The sequence below is a fragment of the Drosophila subobscura genome, chromosome U, assembly GCF_008121235.1.
Source record: "Drosophila subobscura isolate 14011-0131.10 chromosome U, UCBerk_Dsub_1.0, whole genome shotgun sequence".
In the NCBI taxonomy this organism is placed as follows: domain Eukaryota; kingdom Metazoa; phylum Arthropoda; class Insecta; order Diptera; family Drosophilidae; genus Drosophila; species Drosophila subobscura.
The window spans coordinates 17,367,279-17,392,629 of NC_048534.1; the positions used below are offsets into that span (position 1 = coordinate 17,367,279).

General features: G+C 44.3%; 5 protein-coding genes across 7 annotated transcripts in view; all 5 read left to right on the plus strand.

Annotated features, from left to right (window-relative positions):
* Nucleotides 1-1,020: 1,020 nt before the first annotated feature.
* LOC117899995 (male-specific sperm protein Mst84Db) lies at nt 1,021-15,271 on the plus strand. Its single transcript, XM_034810166.1, has 3 exons — nt 1,021-1,025; nt 14,503-14,506; nt 14,927-15,271. The coding sequence occupies exon 3, from the start codon at nt 14,933-14,935 to the stop codon at nt 15,128-15,130; it is 198 nt and encodes a 65-aa protein (XP_034666057.1). The 5' UTR covers nt 1,021-1,025; nt 14,503-14,506; nt 14,927-14,932; the 3' UTR covers nt 15,131-15,271.
* Nucleotides 1,317-2,507, plus strand: LOC117899994 (probable serine/threonine-protein kinase PkwA). The gene is made up of 2 exons (XM_034810165.1): nt 1,317-1,427; nt 1,506-2,507. Exons 1-2 carry the CDS (start codon nt 1,371-1,373, stop codon nt 2,469-2,471), a joined length of 1,023 nt encoding a protein of 340 aa, XP_034666056.1. The 5' UTR covers nt 1,317-1,370; the 3' UTR covers nt 2,472-2,507.
* LOC117899996 lies at nt 11,231-11,673 on the plus strand. The gene has a single exon (XM_034810167.1). The coding sequence runs from the start codon at nt 11,376-11,378 to the stop codon at nt 11,565-11,567; it is 192 nt and encodes a 63-aa protein (XP_034666058.1). The 5' UTR covers nt 11,231-11,375; the 3' UTR covers nt 11,568-11,673.
* Nucleotides 13,187-23,570, plus strand: LOC117899997. 2 transcript variants are annotated; one of them, XM_034810168.1, is made up of 3 exons: nt 13,187-13,246; nt 13,303-13,459; nt 23,560-23,570. In XM_034810168.1, exon 2 carries the CDS (start codon nt 13,323-13,325, stop codon nt 13,455-13,457), a length of 135 nt encoding a protein of 44 aa, XP_034666059.1. In that variant the 5' UTR covers nt 13,187-13,246; nt 13,303-13,322; the 3' UTR covers nt 13,458-13,459; nt 23,560-23,570. The 2 variants fall into 2 exon arrangements, with proteins under 2 accessions (XP_034666059.1, XP_034666060.1); XM_034810169.1 differs by lacking the exon at nt 23,560-23,570 and having other exon boundaries at nt 13,303-13,569.
* LOC117899988 (insulin-like growth factor-binding protein complex acid labile subunit) overlaps nt 16,514-25,351 on the plus strand; it is a 52,519-nt gene continuing 43,681 nt past the window's right edge. Inside the window, exon 1 of one of the 2 annotated variants that reach the window (XM_034810157.1) lies at nt 16,514-17,430. The gene's annotated coding sequence lies outside the window, so the exon portion shown is untranslated. The remainder of the gene's footprint in view (nt 17,431-25,351) is intronic. The other variant, XM_034810158.1, reaches the window with a different exon arrangement.

Genomic DNA, 25,351 nt, shown 5'->3' on the forward strand with positions numbered 1-25,351 from the left:
GGAATGTTGCTGAGTGGCAGGCAGTGGCGGCATCGTCTGTACTTGGCAGTGGCTAATAAATCAAAATAATATCAAATGTTAGGTAAACACCTCAGAGCTGACCAGAGCGGACGACACATTAAATGCTCATGTTATGGTGGACTTCATTTCTACCTTGATTTGCAAATTTCTACCGTTTATATTTCTCACAGCTGTTTACACAGCAGTGTTGCAGTGTTGTATAACAGCAAACAGGTGTTGCCGATATTTTATATCTATTATCTCCAGCAATAGTTGGAAAAACATGGAAAAACATTCCACACATTTCATGGAGCATTCATTTTTGTACTTCCCATCCCGAAAACCGAACATTCAGCAAGACCCGCGAGTTCAGCTGACAGATAAATGTCTCGCATCTATCCCTAATGCCTTCCACCCTCAAAACTTGGCTGGGATCAAGGAGGAACACAACTTTCAATTTACCAATAACCGTTCAATCATCAACGCTAATCAAGTGTTCGGCAGAGCGAGCGCCAAATGGAACTCGTATACGACAGAGTGGCTGGCTCCTGACCCTTCTCCTCCTCCTCCTCCTCCTTGATGCATAAAGTCCCATAAATCACTTGAAAATTACGTTGCTGCAAGCCCCCAATGGGGGTCTGCGGAGAAGAGGCGAGCGAAATCATCCAGGCCACAGCCATCCCGACAGTGCCCATAATAAGCATGGGGCTATGACTCTGCCTCTGAATGGTCCTGTGAATGTGAATGCACAATTATGGCCGCTTCGATGGTCGTAAAACAAGGAAGCGGCAGCCAACATTTGTACCCGCTAGCTCCGCTGATGGCTCTTTGCCGCCACTGCCTCGACTACCAGGGGCAGGGACATCAATAAAATAAACACTGACAGTGGGCGGGAGAGGGATAGGGAGAGGGCGAATGGCAAAGGAGAGGAGCAGGAATAGAACCAGTATCAGCATCAGTGCCTGAGGATGGTATGCCAACGAGCTCCACGAGGAGGCGTCTGCACAATTGAACACGCGACATTTGTCCAACTTTTGTTTGTCTCATTGACAAAACATTTTTGTATGCCTTCGCTCGAGGCACTGCTTCTGTGGGGCTTCAGTTTTCTAGTGCGACTTTTGATTAGAAATCATTCACAAAGTCGCTAACAAGAGAGGGGGAAGGCTTGGAAATACAAAAGATATTTTGAATTCGATATAAATGCGATACTAATCATCGGCTGGTGTCTTCGATAGCAGCAGCAGTGCAGCTCTGTTTTGTATTTAGAGATGTGAGCTTGTATCCCTCGTTTTTTTTTTCTGTCAATTGGCAATTTGGTAAAATTGTGGTTGGAGTCCAATTTTATAATTACAAAAATATATTGCCTCACTATGTCAACGGCAAATAATACGAATTCGAATAGTCAAATTAAGGACGGAGAAGGAAGAGTAAGTAGTGCGAAAAATGACCAAGGAAATACAACAAACATTTATTCTAACTCAAATGTGACAATCAAAAACTTCTAGCGCGAACAGATGGACACGGACGAGCCGCTAAATGCGACCTTCGTGGCCACCAGCCCACACCACATTGATGGGGTCGCACTCTGTGCAAGCATCACGATGGACACCAGCTCGATGGCCGTGGCCAAGGCCGATTTCTCGATCCACATCTTTGCGCTAAAGCTGCATGTGATCGGCACAGAGGCGGACTTGACCAAAGGAGAGACATTCACACTCAGTGGTCATAGATGCACAGTCTACATGGGACAGTTTTCGCCCGATGGCGGACACCTACTAACATGCTCGGAAGACTTTGAAATGCGTTTGTGGAGCATGCAGGTTCCGAGCTGTGTGAGCATCTGTATCCAATCTACGGGCTTCGTTCGTGGCATCGCATTTGATGCCTCAAAACCCTCTTTTATTGCCACTGTCGTGGAAACTGGCTATGCATGCCTTTGGAAGGTGGACGAGCCGTGGGTACTTTGCAAGCAAAGGATTTTCCAGGAACCGGAACTGACGGCCTGCATATTTCGTCCGCTCCACAATCACATTGTCTCTGGCTCGGCTTCAGGCAGGATCCGCATCTGGGATAACACTTCAAACAAAATTTCCGTAACCTGTCTTCTGGGTTCCGATACGCCGATCACTGCCCTGGCCATCTCCTCGTGCAGTTACATCCTGGTTGCTGGTACCCAAGACGGTCTAATCTTTGTCTGGAACATATCCCAAGGTGAAATGGTGCTCCGCTTTACCCAACACAAGGAAGCCATTTCCTCGATTGCCTTCGCCCCGGACAACAGCCTCTTCGCGGTGGGCTGCAAGGACACCCAGATGAGTGTCTGGAACATTGAGCCGTTCACAAGCAACCTCATCTTACTACTGGGATCGCGTAGCAGCGAGTGTGGCAAAATACTGCAAGTTCGCTTCGTCAGCGACAGTCAGGTGACAGCCATCTGCCTGGAACCATCAGATGTGGACACAAAGGCTTAACGCTCACCAGAGCCAGACAACGAGAATAAGCAACGGCCAACGGGATGCAAATTTTGGGATATTTAACTTAAATTTCTTTTCAAATATTGGACAATCTAATGGACACTGTTACTAGCATACAATTTTATGATTACATTTTTAAAATCCTCCACAAAGTAGCCTTTGCATTAGCCCCAACCAGCCGACCGACCGCAGCATGCTAATTGGCCCTCCGGCCATGGTCGAAACCTCATCGCCCACAAAGTTTCCTTTTCATAATCAACGCGAAACGCTTCAGCCTCACGTGTGTACGCAGTGCGTGCGGTTTTTAATTAGTTTTGATTTGGATATCCTGGCACCAATTAGGCCAAAGAGCCATTAGACCTCAAACGCCGTTTGCATTGGCAATGAGCCGCGAATCGGCCACTTGGCCAACAACCTGATTGCGGTCCGTTTGCCATTTGACAGCATGAGCAAAGGAAACTGTTTCATTTTCACACCACTCTCGGCCAAAACAAACAAATCGAGTTTCATTCTAATTCAAATTATGAACACAAACACGAAACTTTGCTTCACTGGCCGAGGAGAGGAGTGGAGAGGAGTTTTTTAATTAAACTTAAACCGCGGAAACGACTTGAGTGGTTGCAGCTCTGGATTCTCCTCAAAGGCATTCTTTCAGATGTTTGCTAGCATTTCCACACACACACACACACTTCGTGATTGGACAATAAATAATAATGGCCAGGCACGGCGCTGAGCGGCCACTGAAGCATGAGGCGAACATTTTTTAATAAATATATTATTTTTGTTTGCCTGCCATCCGGCATTTATTTGGCAATTTTCTAATGTTCGCCTGGCCTCGTGGTTTCTCCGCTCTGGGCATAGTTTCATCTATTTTTTGGCAGTCTCAAAGGCACAGGCTAAGTTTGGCCCGTTGTCTGCGCACGGCCTTGACCTGGATACACACTGTGTTTTCGCTATGAACTCTTTCCATAAATAGTCCTTGATTAGTGGCCTTGGGACGAGAGGCTTAATTTGTTTTAAAAGATGCATTGCGGCAAAGGAATACGAGTGTCCAGGTTGTCAGGGGGAAAAGATTTCTGATTCCTTCCAGAGATTTCCCAGTCATTTTCACACATTGAATCTCTTGTCCTTAATTCTGTTCTCGTGAGAAGGAAACTCGCATGTTGCGGTAATTAATATGCGAGGCTGCAGAATATTTATATACACACACGCAACGAGTGGCTCTCCGCCAGTCAGTCAGTCAGTCAGCCAATCCTTTGGGTCACTCCAGTCCAGAAGCTGTAGGAAAACAGAAACAATTACCTCGTTGCTGCAGCACACCCAGGAGTGGTGTGTGTGTGTGTGTGTGAGCGGTAATTATAAGTTGTTCGTGTCTGTTAATTAAATGTGTCCAGCGAAGGCATTTAATAAGCTTCAGTCACTTACAAAGGCGCAACACGGCATATACGCAGAGCGCAGTAGTCGTCCAGATGAGCTTAAATGGAGTCCCGGAATAAGCCCATCCATCCCACATAGCAGCAGCAGCGATGTGTGTATGTGTGCATCTGGATACATGGCTTTTTTTATGTTAAAATAAAATAAAAACGTAAAGCAGAACCGTGACGATAATTTCTTTCGTTTCTCTGCATTTCGTTTGGGGCTTTTGCCACGAGAAGTTTTCCACCGAGCAATGCCTTGAAAAATAATCAATTTAATTGTGAAAAATAAAAGAGTTGCAACTACTTTTGTCGGTGGAAAACGTAACGTTTGCCTAGGCTTATTTACTTCTGTAGTGGGTAAAAGGTTAAATACTCAGCCTCATATTGTTAACACTTCCCTTTGGGGGCAACGCCCTCCTCTGCTGGCAATTAATCAAGTGTGAAATTTCTCGCCCCCGTGATGTCAAAGGCTGTCTTCAGCTTGATCGGCCAGCAAGCAAACGTTAATTAGGCATTAAAAACAAAGCTGATAATTAATCGGCTCAAAATTGTCCATGAAAGCAAAGTGTATCAGTGTGGCCCAAAGCGTCAGACACCTGAAAGGAGCAATCCACCCAAGCAGACACGCGGTTTGGCGTCTGCCACAGAGGTGTGGGAGCGAGGAGACTCGCATGGCAAGTGGCTAGAAAATAACAAACAAAAAGCTTTAATGGCAGTCGTTTGCTAGACATCCCTATTTACACTTGCTGCGACACCCGCCAACCCCCCCGAGCGGTTTGTTCCTGAAGTTCTGCTTAGAGTGTGACAGCATCAGGGAAGAGAGTATTCCCTGAATAACCCTCGCTCATTATGCAGCTGTTGCACTGTAAATATTTGCATACATGCTGCAAAATTAGTTAAATAAGCATTTATTGTTGTCCTACACAAAGTCGGTTGGTTGGTTGGTTGTTTGGCTGCTGCTGTTTGTCGCAAGGCATTTGAATTACTTTTAATGTTTGCCACCGCGAACCGAGCTGAGCGCCAACTATTAACACAAAAGGTAATTTCCCTGCAAATTGACATAAAAGACAACAGCGAGGCAAAACTTTTCTAGCCAAAAGCTTGTGTTGTTTCATTTTTCGGGTGCCACAGACACACACACACACACACACACCCATTTCCAGAGACAACATCAAAATTTATGTAAATGAAAATTGCATTGCATAAGCTACAGTCACGGATCCAGGCAGGATCCAGGCCATGCTACGTATACGCAATGTGCAGCAGTAGCAGCAGCAGTCGGAGCCGGAGCCTAAAGCCATTTTGCACGTAGTATTAGCGCGCTACTTCCATTATTTGTGCCAGCATCGAGCCATTAAGGCCATATTGCTAGTAGGTAGGTCTATGGCCTGGCAGCTCCCCCAGTTTTCGAGGCACTTTTCCTTTAGTTTTCAGCATTTTCTTTATTGGTTTCTTGCGCTTCGCTGCCAAAGTTTCAACAAGTTTTTGGGCCTCAAATGGCTTCTGCTTCGTGTGTGTTCATGTGTGTGTTGGCTGCTGGAAGGGTTTCTGGCAGGGACAAAATAATTTCTGAGATGCCGTCAACTTTAATAGTCACTAAATAGTGGGGGACAAACATGGTAGGTAGCAGAGCCTGAACTTTGAATATGCTGAGGTGGAAAATCACTTTATGTAACATTATCCGGGAATTGTTTTCTTTTGTTTTAGCTTAAAAGTGAATTTCTGAAATAAATAGTAGATGGAGCGATCTCTGTAAATATTGTTGAGAGCTTTCTATGGATCTCTTTTAATAAATGTTAACCACTCTGTAGTGGCTTTTATCACACAATCGTTTAGGGAACAATTTGTAATTGAAGTCTCTCTGCAGCTCATTAAGGCAGAGGAGAACGATTGGAATTTGGGAAATGCCACAAATATGCTCTGCCAATTATCGAAAGCACGAGGGGAAACCACTTAATAAGCACACCACCAGGGAGACCACTCCACGATATTCCCATTCCCATTCCCTGTTCCCATTTGCAGATCGTTGACAACTGTCCAACTGGCCGGCGGATAGTATCAAATGAAGTGAATTGCTTCATTTTCGAATTTCTGTCATACTCGACGTGCCATGCACGCCGCTCTCTCCCCCGTTTCTTTGTCGTCCGCTTCCTCTTTTGCTCTCTTCATATATGTTTTGGAAATCTATTCGTGCCACGAATTTCATTTTCAGCTTGGCAGCAGCAGCAGCAGCAGCGGCAGCACTGAGTTTGTTGTTGGCGGCAAGAGACGTGCAACGGCTGCCAGGCAACTTATTAAAAATGTCTGCAGTGGCAGCAAAAAGGAGCCCGAGAAAAAAACACACACCAGATTGCAAGAAAAATAAAATTATTTGCCGCAAAGTAGCCCGAAGATAGAGGCAGCAAACTGAGATGAGTGAGTGTGTGGCACTGTCGTGCCATGTAATTGTCGAGTGGAGAGTGCCTAAGTAAAAGTGCTTTGATTTCCGACATTAAATTAAATGCACGCCTCTTTAATTGTCTCTGCAAATACACTCTCCACTGTCCACTGTCCATCCATCCTGCAATTACTCGGAGAAGAAAAAGAGTGAGAATTGCATTCTGCATGAGCTTTGCCAAATTGAATCTTATGTAATGCCATATAAATCGAGTCGTGGCAGAGAGTCACCTTCATATGAAATTCACTTACCACTGGCTGCTGCTGCTGAAAGAATTGCAATCGAAATTACTTTTAGCCCCATGCCCGGGGATGGGAAATTCGATTTACATTCAAGCATTCCGTTTGAGGGTGGCCGGATGATATCGATGCCGCATTGAAGGAGGCTCTCGAGTCTCTGTGGGGGCTCCTCCTCCTCCTCCTCCTCCTCCTCCTCTCATTGCCATTCCTACTCAGAGAGAGAGAGTTCTTCCTCCGCCCCTTGCTTGGGCATCAATTATGCTACGTATTTCTTTATTACAATTATCTCGTTGTGCTCTTGGGCCTCGGTCGCATTGTTTCAGCCCATGACTCGCCCATCATGTGTGGAGGGCACTCACATCTCTCACTCCTCTGTCTCTTCCTTCTTTTTTCTGCGTTTTTCTCTGCTGATGAGGAAGTGATACGGCAGCCCGCAGTTGCAAGTGAAATTGGTTTTAATTTTGCAACTTGACGGGCCACTTGTCGTGGCATTGACTCAGCGCAGAACGCAAAGCCAAGGAAAACAGCACCCAACCAGCCAGCACCAGGCTGGACTCAATGTCAGGGACACTCGAGTGGGATACTCGTCTCGCCTACCGATCCCAGGTGTGCCGCGATTTAATGAATGAAGATTATAAGCCTCTGCGCTGGCTCAGATTAATGCGTAATGATGATATTCAAACAGGTTATTTATTGACTTAGGCCACAGCTCAGCCCTAGGCCCAGCTCTGTTTGCTTTCCAGTGAAGCAAAAGCACACTCCATAATTAAAGCAGCAAATCCTGTTTCCTAGGCACATATCAAATGGAGGCCCTTTGTTTCTTAGAAGACGCTGAGAGTAGCTCATTATTAAAGGGAATTGCTGGGAGCTTCTAGTTGCAGTTCAGGGAAAATCAATTTGCTCAAACTGAATTTTCATGGCAACAAATCAAAATCGTAGCTAAAAGTTCCAGAAATGGTGCAGCCCATGAACAGACAATGTCTAAAAATGTTTGTACATGTCTATAACACAAAACGATGGGGAAACCCAGCACACCCCACTGCCCACACGGTATTTAACAATGGTTCAGCATGATGCAGAGATAGAACACATGTGCGACGCCACACTTGAGCAGTTTAACCAGAGTTTGCAGAAGGAGCGCAGACACACACCGAAAGACACGACAGACAGAGGGACGGAAGGGATCTCAACAAGAGACGAACGACGTACGACGAACAGGTGTTCCAACTTATTCATTAAAAACAAAAAGGAAACAGACAGGAACCGAGACGAGATGGGCCAACACCCCTTACCAGTGCCAGTGCCAGTGGCAGTGGCAGTCCCTATTCCCATTCAAGTCCCTGCCGGCTGGCAAGTTCCCGCTGGTTAAGATTGTGGTCGACACGCAATTGCGGCAATTTCGAGTTGGATGCGCTCTCTCGCTCTCTCTCTCTCCCCACTTTGAGCCAACGAAGCGAAGTGGCAAAAGGCAATGCCAAAGCGAAGGGGACAGCCAAAACGCTTAGAAGCTGCGCTCTTGTCTTTCACACACATCCGCCGCAGTCCATCCTGGAAAGTTTCTTGAAGCTGAGGCTGAGGCTGAGACAGAGGCTGAGGCAACGACAACTACCAACTTTCGACTGGAACTTCAACTGGCTGAAACCGAAGCCGGTTTCGGGGTGTGTTAACTTTATATGCCCGGTAGCGCTGATTGCCAAGACAACGACAGCCCAATTCATTCAGCGGTCTGCTGCCTTTCAACGGCAGCACCAGCAGCTGCCTTAAAGTTCTATACTTTGGTCGGGGTCCTCAGCCGCAGTCCCAGCTGCATTCCCACATCCTCCTCTCAGTGCTCCTGCGTTCTGATTGCTCTTTGCCAAGAAAAGCTGCTTTGCATGGGCTCGGTGGACGGTATCTCTGGAGGCGTTTCCAGTTCGATTTATCATGCACAAAGTTATGATCGCTTAAGTGCCGCCGTTTAGTGTTCCAGTTTTAGCATCTCCAATTGCTCATCATAAATTGTTAGCATGACATCTCTAATTATGGGGTACGCAAAATTAAAGACTTCGGTATGATTGTCGCTACTTATTTAGCAATAAATAATAAGACTCTACCTTAGGGCTGGGCAAGATTATCAGGGATTTCATTTGGAATTTATTATCCCCATATTTATGGAAAAGTCTCTGCTGCTATCATAGTTATTCAATCATAATAATTCTGCACAAATTCCTACATCGTCAATGTCGTCAATAAAATGTGACCAAAAGTAAACCTTTAATTGTTGTTCTCTTCACACTTTTAGCAACCACAAAAAAGATCATTGGATAAGCGTTTCTGGGCGTTCCATAATTGTTTGCATATTTGGATTATTTGTTTAACAAACCCATTTGCGATTACAATGTACATTGATTATGCCAGACACATAAACCAGAAATAAAACCACAAAATTATGTAGACAAATAAATATACGAAACTCAAACAGTGCGCTTATGAAGAGATCGTTTCTATGCCATGGCTGTGACGGAAGTCGGGTCGGGTCCCCACCGCGCAGCGGGGAGCACAGTCCGCAGACGACCACCGACCCGACTCCCACAACAACTCTTTTCAAAAAGAGGCCATAAATATTGTTCATTTGTAAATAAATGGCCAACGAAAAATGGGTGGCGGGGGGTAGTGGAATAAAAAGAGTGGAGAAAACATTGTTCATGTTCATTTCCAGTACTTGGTTTTCTATTTCCTATAGGCAAACATCTATGTAGTTGGGGGCCACAGACAGTGCTGTCCATTTGGTTATGTCCATGTCGCTGTTCTGCTGTTCTGTTGTTGGCTCTGGCTGCGTGCCTTCTCTTTTATTACAGTATCATCTTCCGGTCACTTTGTCATTTCTCCACAACATTTCTCAAACAGTTACGATGGGGACAAGTGCGCGTGTTCAGACCTCCACTGGCCAGGAACAGCTCGAACTTGAATTATTAAAAATAGAAACGAGCTCCAAGAAGAAATAAAATACTGGCCAGGCCACTAAGCGGAAGTTGAATAGACAAAGTCGATTCCTTATAAGCTCGATAGACGAAGCAAAGTCGCAGCTCTGTTGGCTTCCATGCACTGAAAGCAATTGGGGAGAGGGTTCGATTCAGAGTTACTTGTTGTTCAAGCGGATTAGAAAGTCTTTGAGAATTACCCTGCTAGTTAGACGCAGAAAGTCCACAACGTACTCTTAGACATTAAAATTTAACAATAGTTGAGAGAGAATTCTGCCCAAGCGAGCTCGTCTCTGTCCCAACGTTTCTCTCACTGGGCACAGTAACATATTCAAATCGTTGCAAAGAGCTGGTCACAAATTTGCATCGTCAGCAGCAGCAGCAGCAGCGCACTGCAGCCAAAATGGTTTACTCCTCCGCCCCCTGTGTCACCCAGGCACACACCCTGACGAGCAGCGTTGACCAGCACCGCCGACGCGCCACTTAAAAGCAGTTCGCGCGAGTGCACAAGCAAGCCAGTGGAAGTGGAAGTGGAAGTGGAAGTGGAGAGGGTCCAGAACAAGAGACCAACTGACCCCCCTCCATGTCCACCTTCATGGTGCGCGATGGGGCACACACGCAGCACGCTGCACTTTGAATATAAAATACACAAATAGTGCACACGACTTTGATGGGGTCGGGACATTGAAGAGACTCTGCACAGTGGTTGCCAGATCTAAGATCATACAAGAATTAATGTTATTTGTCATAATTTGAGACACAAACAGACACTTACCTTAATCCACATTAGCTCACATATTTTAAGTATTTTATTGGCAGGTTAGTTCCACTGTGCGCGGAGCCGCTGTCGAAACCGCTGCTCTGTCAACGTTACGCTTTGCAGCTAATGCCACTGCCAGCGCCTTAGCCTCAGAGATCGTCATCGCTGATAAGCTTCAAAGCGCGCTTCGAACTCTGCGGCAAATCAAAACTCGTGGGTAACACACGCGTTTATATGTGAGAAAATGTGTAGGGCATGGGTCGTGTGTGTTTCGGATTGGATTGAAGGCGTTGCCGGGCTAATGCCGGGCAGATGGACAAGTTATTTCCGCAACGCTTTCTGGATCTGAGTTCTGCCGCCGCCATTGCTGATTGATTGATTAATTGACAAAGGCACTGCCGTTAGTTTTCAATGCACACATTTGCATGCATATCTAATTTATGAACGGGGCTAGATCCAATGTATCCATCCACCCATCCATGTGCCATGTGGCATGGAAATGGAATTGTCTTGTCTGGCGCGTATGTAGTTCATTGTGTTAGTTATGCAAATGTTGCATTTCCGCCTCAATCGCCTGCCCTAATGCGGTTTAATTATTCATTAATTTGAGCCTGAATGTGCCAAAACCATTTTTGGCCCACATTCAGCAAATGACCGCCCCAGCGGAATTGCCTGCAGGGGGCTTTGTCCATCTGCAGGCTTTTGTCACCACAAATATGAAGTGTTGCCCGATTATGAAATAATTATGGCCATTGCCCACGTTGTCACGTCGAAGGGAGCTTTGTTTTGTGTGCGTGGCGGGGTGGTGGGTTCAATCCAATGTCTGCTCTTCGATAATTAAAAGCCGACTATGCCCATATTACGAATTTAACCAGGCTTGTTTGTTGGTTCGGCAGGTTTGTTTATGTAGGTCGGGCATCTAGTTAGCCTGTTCTATTGTGTGTTTTAATCTGCACCGAAATTGGGGCGAAAGCAACCGCCCAACTCCCACACCTTGGCTTCTGTGTAAGCTTTCAAAATCTGTAAAATATAACCAGCCAACCTGCTCCCGTAATCCTGTTTGGAGTATCTCAGGCGGAGCTGCAACATGCCTTGCATATTTAATCCCGGCTACATCGGGCCCCATCCACCCTGCTGTGACCCCGATTGTGTGCAGGAGGGGCAGTGCCACAACAGGCAGTGCGGTCCGTGTCCAGGAGAGCAGCCGCCGCACGGCTGTTCACCAGCTCCGCCAGCGCCACCACCAACGTCCATGCCATCGCAGACGCAGAAAAGCTGAAAAAGAATTGATGGATACTTCAGAAACCAGGAGGGGAACTTGTAGCAATAGATTCACGGTACTACAAAATATAACACATTAAATATGTCTGAATAAAACACTTGCAGTCTTTGTTTTTGATTATTTTTTGAGAATTTCAATCTGCTGATTGCAACTAAATATTGCAAAACAATTAGAATATCGATATATTTATAGTAGAAGTTTATAGTCTGCTAGTCTAATCATATTTCGAAATCAGTGTGAAGATTCGGACCTTTGTCCGCACTGGATTCAGTGTGCAGAATTTCTGTTAGAAATGCGAGAAATGCGAGCTTGCATCCCTGGCATCTGTTGTGATGAAAGCGCGGTAATTGGCACATTATATGAAATAATTAATAAATATCAACAAATTACCATTAGATTTGAATAAGGAGAGTGCAAACGAAGCTGAAGAACCAAATGATGATAATGTAAGCACGCGTAATAAAAGATAAGCGAGATATGAATGCAAATTCCTATTCTTATGCCGGCAGCGCCAGAAGCTGTTGTGCCAAACACAAAACGAAGTAAAAGACAGCACTGAGGAAGCTATTGATGTGTCTCATGGTAACGGTAATGGAATTCATATATCGGCGGATGAGCATAAATCTGAAAGCGCTAACTCGCAGGACGCGCACGAGAACGGGCTGCCCGAGACCAAATCATCAGATTTAGAGAGCGGCGACTCCAGTTGCGACTCCAGTTGCGACTCCAGTGGCGACTCCCCTTTCTCCAGTGAGACTGATGACTCTGCAGAGGAGGACAGTGACGATCCAAATGATGCGGGACCTGTGTACAAAGGGCAGCACAAAAACTATAAAGACTTCTTCGAAGGCAGTGCCTTGTTTTTGCGCAAGAAGGTCGTCAAATATGCTATTTTCGCACTGGATGAGGTGTACCAGGACTACAAGCAGATGTTTGGGAATATGCAGAAGATAGTTGAGGATGTGCCCAACGCATACAAATATGACATATCCTCGTTGCTGTATCCCAGTTTTGTTTTGGGATACCTGCGAATGGTTATCGGCGGCAACTTCAAGATGGCCAAGCAGTTTTTGGCCGAGAACGAGGATTACTTGGAGGATATCTACGAACGGAGCATCGCTAAGCTCAAGCATATCCGCAGCCCAAGGCAGGTGTCGGGCAGGTCTCCGGCGGCCAAGACTTTTTGTTTGTCATCTGGGACACGACCAACGAGAGGGCACTCCGGAGCCTGCTCCACCACACGGCAACGATTAACACGATCGATTTTGCCATGGACGACAGCCGCCTGGCGGTGGGCTGCCAGGGCACCTATCTGAGCATCTGGAACTTTGACAACATCCTCAAATCGGAAGAGACACGTGATCTACCCACACTGGTTCTCTCGCATCCAAACACGGGTGGACCCATCTTTAAAACTAGCTTCGTGGAACACGGCGTTTTGATCTCCATATTCAATCGGTCGTTAAACAACCCAAATGAAAACAAAATTGAAAACAAAACTGAAAACGTAAACAAAACAAAACCGAATACTAAAAAAAAGAAGTAAAGCAGCAAATCCAGGTAAGCTTCGCTTTGAGATTCAAACAAATACAAAATCATCAGTCACTTTGGAAACCTAAGAGGCAACACATTTGGAGAAGTTTTTCCCTTTTTCCCCAATTTCAAATAAGTTTTTGGTAAGTTTGCTGTAATGTTTCGTTGTTAATAATTATGATAATTAACTGTATTGCAGACCCTTGCCGAGTGTTCAGAATGTGCAATTCGTGCTGCAACACCGCAGTGTTCAATCCGTTCTACATCGGACCCTATCCCCAATGTGCCTGCGGTCCGTGCCCCTATGGCTGCTACTCGGGATTTACACCCTGTGGATGGCGCTGCTGCTACTGAGCGTTCGGGGATCACGTTTTGAGCACTCAACAAACGTCAAAGAGTGGGAAGAGAAGTTTAACTCTCCGAATTTGTTTTCTGTCCCAATAAAAATTAATGTAACACACACAAATCCGGAACAAAATTTGTGCTTGTTGTCTCGTTTCTCCTTTGGCTATGTCTGCCACCATAGATCTTAGTCTCCCCGCACTGATGATCACCCATATTGTTAGGGAGCTAGGAAACGTAACGACTTTGGCCTCCCAATACACCAGGGATCACATAGTGCCGACCATCCGGAGCTGGGTAATTATCCTGCATCAGTCCTTTGGCCTCAATCATCGGGAAGCGGAGCCAGTTCTGGATATGGATCCTTTGGTGCCAGCCATTCAAAACCTCGCTACCATTATGCACGAATCCTACTCCGAACCAGACACCAATCAACCTGAAAGGGAGACAGTTCTGGACGCGGAGTCCTTACTGCTGCCCATTCGAAGTGTTATGACCATCATGCGGGATTCCTCTCCGGAAGTGCACGGGGAGCAGCAGACAGTTGTCGATGCAAATGTGGCCGTTAGAATTACTCAGTGCATTTATCGGCTGGCTAGAACCACATATGACATAATCTCGGTTCTGACTGAATAACAGAGTATCGGTTGCTTTCGATGTCATCGCTTTGTGGGTGATTTGATTTCGTGTGCTCGGAGCAATGATCTCCACCACGAATGTGATTCACAAGACCATTGGAGTGGTGGGTGCACTGGCCCTGCTTGTGATTGTCACCAACTCGACCGCCTTGGTCATTATGAACTCGAGCGATGGTCTAGCCGAAATGGTGGCGTCCGTAGGCCGATTCATAGGCCGCTTCAGGCCCGTCTCCGGTGTGCCTGTGGTACTAGACTGTGAGCACATGGGTCCAATGTGCCCCATTATTCGTAGAATCGGCCGTGGGTTGTACCGTGCGGGGGAGATAGCAGCTGACGCTGCCAATACCTGGGCTGAGCCACCACCCAATGCCAGTGCCAATATTGTCTCTGGAAATTCGGTAACAGCTCCAAGAGCGGAGACTAGCAAGAGAAAGGCATCATCGGCCATACAAGAAAACCCAAATACCAAAAGGAAGAGCACCAAGCAAGCGGCACACACTGGTGAACATTTTAGGCTACAATAGTAGTCCGTTCTTGGTACTGTCAGAATTGTTTCTTTGCCTTTGCTGAGCTCCCACAACGGAGCTCATTCATTTCGTACAACTGTTTCGGTAAACATCTCTTTTGTAAAAGTTCTAAAAATGAAACAATAGCAAAATTTCCCAAAATTTAAAGCCAAGGAAAAAACTTTAAGATATTTCTTCGCCACAAAAAAAAGAACAAAGTGAGCAAAGCAAAAATAATTTCTTAAATGCGAACTTTAATAGTAATTAAATAATTTCAAGCTGAAGAGTTTTTCCACCGCTTGCAGTTGAAGGAAGCTCCTTGTAACAGCTCCTATCCTCCATCATGACTATGATCGTTTGCAAGTTCGATCCCTTCTATGTGGGACCCTGCCCACCCGGCTGCTGCGCGGGACCCTGTGGACCTTGTGGACCTTGTGGACCCTGTGGACCTTGTGGTCCCTGCTGTGGGCCCTGCGGTGGCTGTTCACCTTGTTGTGGCCCGTGCGGTGGCTGCTGCAGCTCTTGTCCCTGCGGCTGGTAATGAGCTTGCTGGGATCATTAGGAACCTGAAGACTACTGCCGAAGAAATATGTTGCTGTTGGAAAATTTAAACCTTGGCGAGGTTACATCCAACACCTTTTGTAATACCCAACTGCAATAAAATGCATCTTCAATCATAAAATGCACACAAATTGGCTTTTTTGGGATGGGAGCCTAGCCTTCAACCGTAATCCGTGGAGGTTTGGCCTCTGCTCAGATGCTAGCACTGTGAAGCTAGGCACATGTTGTCCTAGGTAAAGGACTGGCCTAAAACAGCTGTTCGATGGTCAGGCGGCTCGCAGTGCGCAGACGCGCTTCCAACGCGAACCCGAATCCCAATCGAATCGGAACCAAATCCTAAACATAGAATGTAGAGCATTGTGTCAGGTCAAAGGTTTTGGGGCCTGTCTCCCCGACTACTGCTTACTGCCGGCCTGCTGTTTCACCTGATTCTGATGCCTGATGCTGAGTTTTGTTCGGCATGCTATGTTTTGTTTCGGCTTAGCGCGATTTATGGCGCCGTATAGGAGGCTGTCCTTGTGTGCCTTATACTTCCTTGAGGCGTTTTTTGGGTGGGGAGTCTGCTTATGCTGCGCTCCATGTGCGCGTGTGTTGGCCATTTCACTCTCATTTTGGCAGTGCTTGCGTTGTTTTTCCCGCGGAATTTATTGCGGTAGGTCGGAATTTTCATTGCTTTCCCGCACCCCACCTCCAGCAAAGCTCTCTTTGTGTTCCTTTCCGATTCCGCAGACTCTGTGGTGTGTGTGTGTGTGCTTGTGTGTGTGGCTTTGTTCCATGTTTTATGGCCAAAGTTGTGCGGCTTCTTATATTTGAGTTTTAGTTTTTAAACAGAAACTTTTTCGGCAGCATTGTCATGCTCATAAGGTTGCTGCACTTGAGATAAGTTTTTCCTCTGGCGCAGCAACAGTTTATCCTGGATTTTTGTGCCACTTTGGGAATTATTTAGGAGTCAAGGTGAGGCGAGGCTCATTCTCATTCCACTCACAAAATTCCAACGGCCGGATCTAAATCTTTCTACATTTTTCCAGTCCGGTTTTGTATGTTTATTCCATAAAATAATCCTTAAAGTTTTGCTAAGTTTATTTTTGATTTATTTGCAGACAATAACCAAAATGTGTTGCCTATTCAATCCTGGATATGTTGGACCGTGTCCTCCCTGCTGGGGTTCTGACTGTGGACCTTGCTGTGGCTCCTGCTGCGGACCCTGTGGCGGCTCCTGCTGCGGACCCTGTGGCGGCTCCTGCTGCGGACCCTGTGGCGGCTCCTGTTGTGGACCCTGTGGACCCCTGCTGCCACCATTCCTCTTGGTCAGATCACAGGATTTACGTCGCTAAGAACACAAAATTTTAAAAATTGTAGCAATAGAACAATAGAGACCGGCCATCAGTTACAACAAAGATCAGAGTCTTTCAATCAGAAAAACATGGAATCCCCGAAGGTATTCTCGTGTCCGTACCCCTTGCAACATGTTGTAAGCTCTGCATGCAACTTGTTCGACAGCCACTGTTCTCGGCTCCGGGCTTCGTATTTAACAGCAAGCGCGCGACTCGAGGCGCCTTCAAAGTTCGTTTGTATCTCGGGTAGCGCGGTTCGTGAGGCAATCCGTTCGCGACTCTGTTGGCGTTTCTGTTGGATGTTTTGAGCGTGTTTTTCGAAGATTGTGATCCGACAGCTAAGCTTAGAAAACTGAATGAAACTCAGCCACAAGTCAGGGTCTAATCCTGCTCTCCATACTCGCTGTAATTGAATTCCGCGGAGTTAATTAGTGGACAAAAAACTGGTATATAATGAACCTGCCATTCATCCGGCACTTAATTCAAATTTGTAACTGCCGATCTGTCGCTTAATGCGTGGATATTCCGCGTCCGCAGAGTTTGATAAGTGCCAAAAAACAAAATAAAGGAAAAACTGAAAAGCTGAATGAAAGCTCTCTGCAACAAAATCAACATCAATTTCGGTTCATTTGCTAAATAAACGGGACCAGTCCAAATCTTTCTTATCCAATTTTGCCGTGTGTGTGCCGTGGAACCCTCCCCGTGTGCCTGTGTGTGTGTGAACCCTGTAACAAATCTCATTTATTGGCAGCCAGAAACTGATTTGAATATTCAGATCTCTAACCCCCCCTCACAGACCACACCAGACATCACCCCGGCTATAAATAATCTGAGTTTGTGTTACCTGTGCATCCCATGATTTATATAGGCTCTGCAGCATCAGCAGCAGCCGTGATGTAAAGTGACAATTTTGATAATTTTCGATTTACATGCCGCTGTGCATAAGGTAAGTGCGATGAAAGACGCCAAGTTCGTTACACATTTTATAGATTGGTTTGTCTAAAAGTGAATTGATAGATGGACAGATGGAAGCTACTGTCAGATTGGATTTAATTAAATTGGAAGTGTTGTAGCCATTTCAGTACTTACGCCATGTTACTGAATATTTGTTTGGCAATATTTGTAATTTGTAAAAGGATGAAAATGTTTTACATTTGAAACAGGGGAAACACACTTAATGAGTAAAGAATAAAGAAGTGATTGTTATTGCAAATATGATTAAAATTCACTTGCAACATTAATGAGTACATTTCGCCTTTATTTTTGCAAACGAAAAAGTTTTTACACAGTTCTGTAATTATAAATTAAAGCTTGCAGCATGATAATGCGTAAACAATAATAAGCTCAATCGATGGACTTTGGTCTGATTAACAGTCGCTTAATGTAAATGAAAATATTAAGGGGAAATAACGAAATGCATTAATTTCTTAGAACATTCATCATTTCTCTGGCTTAATAAATACAAATGGGTGCATTATCAGTAATTCTAAACTTGAAAACAATATAAAGAACTTTTCTTAAAGCATACATGGAACTTTAAAGTCAAGTTTCTACCAATTAGAAAAGTCTCTCTCATAAACGAGGAAGTAAGAAAAAAGGCAAAAAAGCAAACAACTCATCTTTCACCGCTAGCTCTGCTTTGTTTATTTTTCCATTGAGAATTACACATGTACAAATGTATGCATCTCCTCCTCCTCCTTTATCACCGCTAGCCTTTGCTTCGTGATACAGTTACACCTGCTCCAATGACTTGTCGATCGGAAACCGCAAAATTCGTATTAACTGCAACCACACGAGGGGTGTCTCGGATCGCGTCTACTTCCGCCCTTGGAGGGTTTCAGTTCATAGAAGTTTTGCGTCGAGAAAGTGTATCACTTTCACAGTGTTAACGAGAAATGAATGCGATCGCATAAATCAAGGAATAATTACAAGTTATTCTAATATCGATTTCAAGGCTAGAACATAAATTAGCGCAACCGAATAAAATGGCCATAAATATCGCGACATTAAGGACATTTTATTGGCTTCGGACGGCCGAAGATGGTATTAATGGGTGCCATAAATATTTAATCTCCAACAACAGGTTTTGTGGACATTAAAACGGAAAGCTCGGGTGAAGTTTCCCCAAAGAATGAAACATTCAATTCCAAAAATTAGTTGACGAAAATATGGGAAACTTATAGCAGCTGCACCTGCGTCTGCGAAATTTTTAATAAAATCATCCGTAGAAGTGGTAAACTTGACAAAGCCATTCGTCATGCTCAAATAACTTGGGTTCCATTCGGAGGGAGGGGAACTTTGGGGTTCGTTTTTCCCTTTCCTTTTCTGTTCGTGTTTCCGTATTTCAGTTTTTTATTTGTTTTTTGCTGGTCAGCCAGCCAACCAGTTTGGCAACATAATTATGCAGCCAGGCATGCAGCTGAGGACGACATCGGCGCGCCGCAAAAAAGGGTAAAGAGAACCCTTTCTTTCCTATATACGAGCATAATATATATGTACATATAAATTTGGGTCACTGGCGTCCAAAGCAGATTGTAATTAAAATATGAAATTTCAATGCAGGCATACAAAATTTCACTTTCCATCTTAATCATTATAATCGTACGAAAAAAATTGCATTTATAATTGAACAAAGGGGAAACCTATTTCGGATTTAACCTTGACTCGTGCGCAGCTCTGGCAGTTCTCGGAAATTATCATCAGCATCCACAGCAATCCTCTAACCAGCATCATTATTACCAGCGTAACCATCATCATCATCAGCTCTTCTGTTTTGCATAATTTCATACATAAACTCTCGTTTTTGTGTGCATAATCCGCAGCTTTGATGACAACAAAATAGAAAAAGAATGATGAAAAAAGCGGAAAACCAAAATGGAAAGTGTGGCAAAAGGTGTCACACGCTCAAAGGAGTGTGGGTGTTAAATGTTCAAAAAATGAAGCGTTGAGAACTTTGGTAGCATTACGCATACGTCCTGCGGTGCTGTGCGGTGCGGACCAGAGAGGATTAGCCTTGGAGTTTCATATAGTTAATGACATGCAGCTGCTGTTTTACTTGCGGCTTCTGCCCCGACACCTTCAGAGTTTTAAGTTGCTCTCTCTCTCTCTCTCTCTCTCACCCTTTCACTCTCTTTCTAAACAAAATTTCCCCTAAGAAACTTATGAATTTTAAGGTGCTTTTCATGCTCAAGTCCATTGAAATTTGGAGAAGGCAACATGAAGGGCAACCTCCGGCACTTCAGGGACTTGTCAGCAAGGGTTGAGCTGATCATAAATCAAGCAAACAGTTGGCCTGGGGTCGCAATCAAAATCATTCTGTGGTCCTCAACATTTGTCCTACTGGTAATTAATCATCGAAAGTAATTGGTTTTGTGTTTTGATTTGACATTTGAAAAATTGCAGCTGCGACAATTCAGACCCAATGGCCTTTATTTGCATCTCACTCGTCTCATTCCGCTTGTTTGCTTTCCCACAGCACAAAATGTTGCAATACAAATGGAAAATAATATTTTTTCCCCGCCGACAAAGGAACAGAAAAAAAGTGAAATGGATTTCAATAAAAGCTGTAAAGAAACATCGACATCAACATCGACCTATGTATGCAAATTGATGAATGCAAATTAAATATAAACGATCGCATAAATGCGGCTTAAAAAACACGGCCCAACAATATTGGCGAACGAAAGGGATTAACTTGAAAAAGTATTTATAAAAGCGGCCCACAAGTTAATGCTTGTTTGCTGTTTGGCCATCGCTTGACAATAAAATCCATGTTGTAATGGAGTTTCCTTTAATTCAATTGCGACCTTTGCTGGTTAAATAAATTCATTCACAGATCAACACATAATTTGCCGTAATATTTATGGAATTAATATCTCTCTCATAGATCTGTCCCGCACACACAATTTATTAATTAAACTCATATGATTAACAAAAAGCGGCAAATTGTCAAACTTTCATGTTTCAATTTAAATTCTCTGACATTTCCCAGCGCTTATTTAACTTTTTCCCGGACAATGTCCGGACATCCAAATAAATTAACAAATTAAACTAAGACGCAAACAAAGTTGAAATCCATGCTGAAACGATGATGGCATTCTGCGAAGTATTTTCTCCCCAAATGCAAATAATACCAAAATGAAATTTTTGACAATAAAAATTATTAAAAAAGCGTTAAAGTCTTTAAGAAGAATTACGAGGCAGCAGACATAAACTCAACTTTGCTTGTGTGTGGGCTCCTTTTTCCGTCTTTTTTTGCTGCGGGGGGTTCTGGTCGTGCCACTTCAAAAGGAATAAAACCAGAGACTGGGGCTCTGAACAGAAATAGTCGACTCCCACCAAAAATACACACGACTTCGCCAGTCGCGCAGTGACTTTGTTTTGTTTGGAAAGTCTGGAAGTGGCCCTCATTTTTGGTGGTTCTCCTTTTTTTTGTGTGTGTTTGGTTCGAGTGGCGCGGGTGTTGTGCAGGCTGCCGTTAACTCAATAATAAAATTTATGTTATATTTTTCAAGTGGCATCATCGCGGGCTGAAGCATCGCATGTGTTTGGTTTCATATTGAAGTTTATGTTGGCATTTTATGCTCAAGTAAGCAGAAGAGTATGCTGAAATTGGTACTCGGTGTGCAACATTTAAGGGAATTATTTTGTTTGTTTTTTGAACTACTAGATAAATAGAATTAGTTTCTTTACTACGTTTACTGTGCATTGAAAGTTAAGCTAGGGAAGCTTCACCCTGGGCATCTTTAATTCGTTTCGGGCAGGACAAAACCAACTCATGATGTATCTTCTGCCACGTGCTTCAAATATTATGGTCGTATTTTACTTCTCAATTAAATACCACTCTGCCTGTCATGAATGTCCATATTTGCTGCTGCTGCTGCTACTTCGACTGCACATAAATATTTATGCGGGACTTAATCAAAGAGTCCCAGCCATGAGGCAGGATGACGATGACGGAGTTGGATCCGGGACTTAAGCCGGCTTTGCTCTTTTCCAGCTCTCATCTCGTTTAATTTCTTCTATTTGTGCTGAAACGACTCATTTATGTTTATTTAAACATTAAATGTGCTTTCATTTGATTAGCAGAAACCCGAGTTTATTCCCATATCCAATGTGCCCGCTCAGATCTTGTTAAAAATATATTAAATTAATGTTTGCATTGCTTTCAGCTCATTTTTTGTTGACTTTTTTTTTCGGTTTTGAACTCATTACAATTTCTTTTGGCTGGGGCTGTCTTTTATGTGGGCAGTCGCATTAAAATACGTGAAATGCGCAATTAAAAACGAGGGCACAGTCCCTTTGTGAATTGAAACAGGATACAATTTTCTTTTAATTAAATATGCGGGGGCGTTTTCATATTTAAACACATATCGATGTTTAATTAAAAGCACTTTAAAAGTAAGAGCGGAGTCGTATTGTATATTCTGCTTAATATGCACAAAAATCCTTGCCCCATCGATAAGGAGCCGACTTTATCCGACTTTTTAAAGCAAACAATCTGTTTTGAAAATCACTGCACTCAAGCTGCTGTTGTGGCAGTTTTCGGTTTTTGGGAATCAGCAATCTGATGGCTGACAACTGCCACCGAATGCTACTGATGCCTCCACTGCCACTGCTACTGCCACTGGCACAGTGCTCGCCAAATGTCAGCTCGTTGTCTCGATGACAAATGGGCGCATTTGCCTTTTGTCTGACAAGCACCCCCATCGATATGGCAGAGTAGCGCCGTTTGGCAATAAAAATAAACTGTTCCAGCTATAGAACCAAACCAAAACAATACAAGAACGAAGCTCAGTTCAGTGACCGAAACGTTAGATACCCTTGAATATAAGACAACCAAAATGTAATGATTCAATCCTTGCGACTCCAACTAGAGAATATTCTTTTGTCATGACAAACTAAAAGATAGGAGATTAATCATAAAATAGGGCTATAAAGTATACACTTATGAAGAAACATCTCTAAGTAACAATACCCTCTCGAAGGGAAGTCGAAACCTTTAAACCAGCCTCTCGGCGGCTGTGCCACACACGAAGACCGCGAAGCAATGAGCAGCGGAGTGTAAAAGTATGGGAATATCTTGGCATATTTATTTATTTGTGCGACCCGCCAAAAATTGTCAACATGGATCAATGCTGATGGGCGGCCGACGGCCTGCCAACTGCCGCCAAAAGGCGCTGTCGTCACATCCTCGCTTCGGCTGCTTATATAACCATTGCCATATCAACATAAAAGACAACGTATTGTAGCTTAAAGTATCATATTCCGCCCATCATATTCATAACATTATGGCTTGTTTTTGTGGGCTTTACTGGTATCGTTTGTCGTGATTATCATTCCAAATCGGGTGACAAAAAACGGGGTGACAAATTCAGCGTTGAGAAATTGTGTTTCCACTTGATTTGGCAGTTCTTGTGGCCCTTGTTCAGGGTGCCAAGAAAGTTAAATGTTTTGGTAGAATAACAATTGCAGACATGATTAACCCATTAGAGGAGTGTGGAGGGAGTGAAATGAAGAAGAATTTGTTTTTATTCTTAATCATTTTCAGTTTCCCCACCAAGGGGGAGTTTCGCTTACGAATGGTTTGTCCTTCATTCAAGCTTTTGGCATTGTCAGCGAATCCGTGTTGAGTCAGCTGCCACTGGGAGCTGGCGAAAAAAAGAGCTTTGACGAAATGTTGACTGTGTGCCCGTTTTATTGGACTGTGCAAAGTTAATTACAATGCGAAGTGTTCACACATGAAGAGAGTCGTCCGCAGAGGAGCCAAGGAGCGCTGTGGGAGCCACACAGAAGGGAAGCGTCAGTCGTGCTGCACTAATTGCATGACAACATTCAAACGGACTGGCAATAAAATTTAAAATATTACGGAATACTCGTACACAACAGAAATATTACACTACTCAATTTGCTAATTGCTATCAAAATAATGAAGTCTGTGCGGGTCTGGGGTCTTGGGTCTGGGAGGGTCTTCGGTCTGATTGCAACCATCAAGTATCATTCGAGTAATTTAAAGTGCACTCGCCCGAGTCCGAAGAGCACTTCTTGGGGGTTGCTGGCAGTGCAGCAGCAGCAGCATCAGCATCAGAATCAGCAGCGGATGCCCCTGTGACGTTTCTGCAGCAGTAAAATCGAGCGAACAACAACCGGGAGAGGACTGCGGACCCACAGACATAGGGTGCATATGGAGTACATGGAGCAGTGCAAAGTTTCCTGCTCACGAGTCAAACAAATAAAAGTTCGGCTTCAGTTCAGTGGAAAGTTCTACCCACCCACCCCTGTGCCCCGTGCTCGTAGTATCCTTGAGGTGTTTGCCCAGCCCCAACTTTGTTTTCCGAGATCTGTGTGAGTGGTGTGTGTGTGGCCCCTCCCCATCAAAGTTTGCAGTTATCCTTGCTTATTCTTCTCCAGTGACTGCAGCGTCCTCCATTTATGTCTTGTTAAGAGTTTTATATGCTTCACTCTATATTTACTTATTTTTTCTGGCAAGTTTTCTAAACTGCTTGCTAACTAAGGTTTATTTTGTTCACCCAGAATAGAGTTGGTGGGGCAAGCCTTTAAGCGTTTCGACGGCCAGGCAGGCGACTAACCCATTGCATTGTCTGATTAATTTCCACCACTAGTCTGGAATCTGTTTCCCGGAAGTTTTCCCTTGTAACGGAAGATACTTTCTTGGCACGTGCTGGAATGTATTCCAGACGGGAGTGGGGAAGGGAGGTGTGAATGTGATGTGGAGATTCATTAGTTTGGTATTTGCTTGTTAAGAGGAACTTAACTTTTTACTCACATGCCAAGACGCAAATATGAACGGAATCCCTATGGATTTTGTCTCTGAAAACTCTGCCCCTGCACGCAATACAAATATTTGTTTGGTATCCCTTAGTCGGAACATCATTCGTAGCCATTTAGCTCGACTTATTCTTGAGGGGTTGTAAAAAGCGTCTCAAGCCAAAATCGCATGTAAATTGATTGTCAGGCTGCCTGGTGTCATCGCTGCCGCTGCTGATGTCTGCTAATTTGATCTGAATTCACGCACTCATTTACTTAAAATATGCGTAATGACAATTTGATTAGGGTAATTTGATGTTGATCTTCAGCGGCGCGTTGCTAAATCCGCAGCATCGTCAGCGGCGGCGGCAAGGACGACGACGATGACGACAAGAACCTGCAATGGAGGCCAAGGCGAATACGTTGGAAGGATGTCTTCCAGCTGCGGGACATGTAATCATTTTGGGTGGTAATTCGGCGTTGGTTTCGCTGTGTTTCGTAGCCATTTATGTTAAATTAATATGCAGCAACAATAACAGCGCAGGGCTAGGGCAAATTACTGTAATAAATTAGAGGCTGACTGGAATGAAAATGTTTCCTTGCGTCGCGTTCGGGCGACAGAAAGTTAAATAAAAGTTTCCTTCAACTTATGAACAATTTCCTTGGGCCCAGGCTTCTCTCCCACCCGAAACGCAAAAGTGGCACGTTTAATGGCAAAAAACTCTTTTTGCACTTTGAATAATTGCACGTTCACTGTGCCTATTTGGTGGCCACAATTCAGCTGGGATAAATGTCCTGCGGCTACGTGTCTCGGCGACTTGAAGAGCCAAATCAGTTTGTCAGGCCCACGCCCAGGCCGCAGTCTGGCAGCCTAATTTTCACGACGGTCACATATTTCATTCCATCCAACAAGTTATTCAATTTCAGTTTTCCGTCTTGGCTTAAAATTGGCAACAATGATTTTCTTTAGCTTTTTTGGCAGGGACTTTTACTTAATTTGGCAGAGAATAGTTAGAGAAACAAATGTAACGAATCGTCTGATTGCATTCTCAAGATTGACTTTTCTCTCGTTTTGTAAAACGTGGCTACCGGCTTCATAT

Coding starts and splice junctions, on each gene's coding strand:
- LOC117899996 (XM_034810167.1), top strand. CDS start 11,376: ATGCCTTGCATATTTAATCCCGGCTACATCGGGCCCCATCCACCCTGC.
- LOC117899997 (XM_034810168.1), top strand. CDS start 13,323: ATGTGCAATTCGTGCTGCAACACCGCAGTGTTCAATCCGTTCTACATC.
- LOC117899995 (XM_034810166.1), top strand. CDS start 14,933: ATGACTATGATCGTTTGCAAGTTCGATCCCTTCTATGTGGGACCCTGC.
- LOC117899994 (XM_034810165.1), top strand. CDS start 1,371: ATGTCAACGGCAAATAATACGAATTCGAATAGTCAAATTAAGGACGGA. Junction 1,428..1,505: donor TTAAGGACGGAGAAGGAAGA/GTAAGTAGTGCG, acceptor AAAAACTTCTAG/CGCGAACAGATGGACACGGA.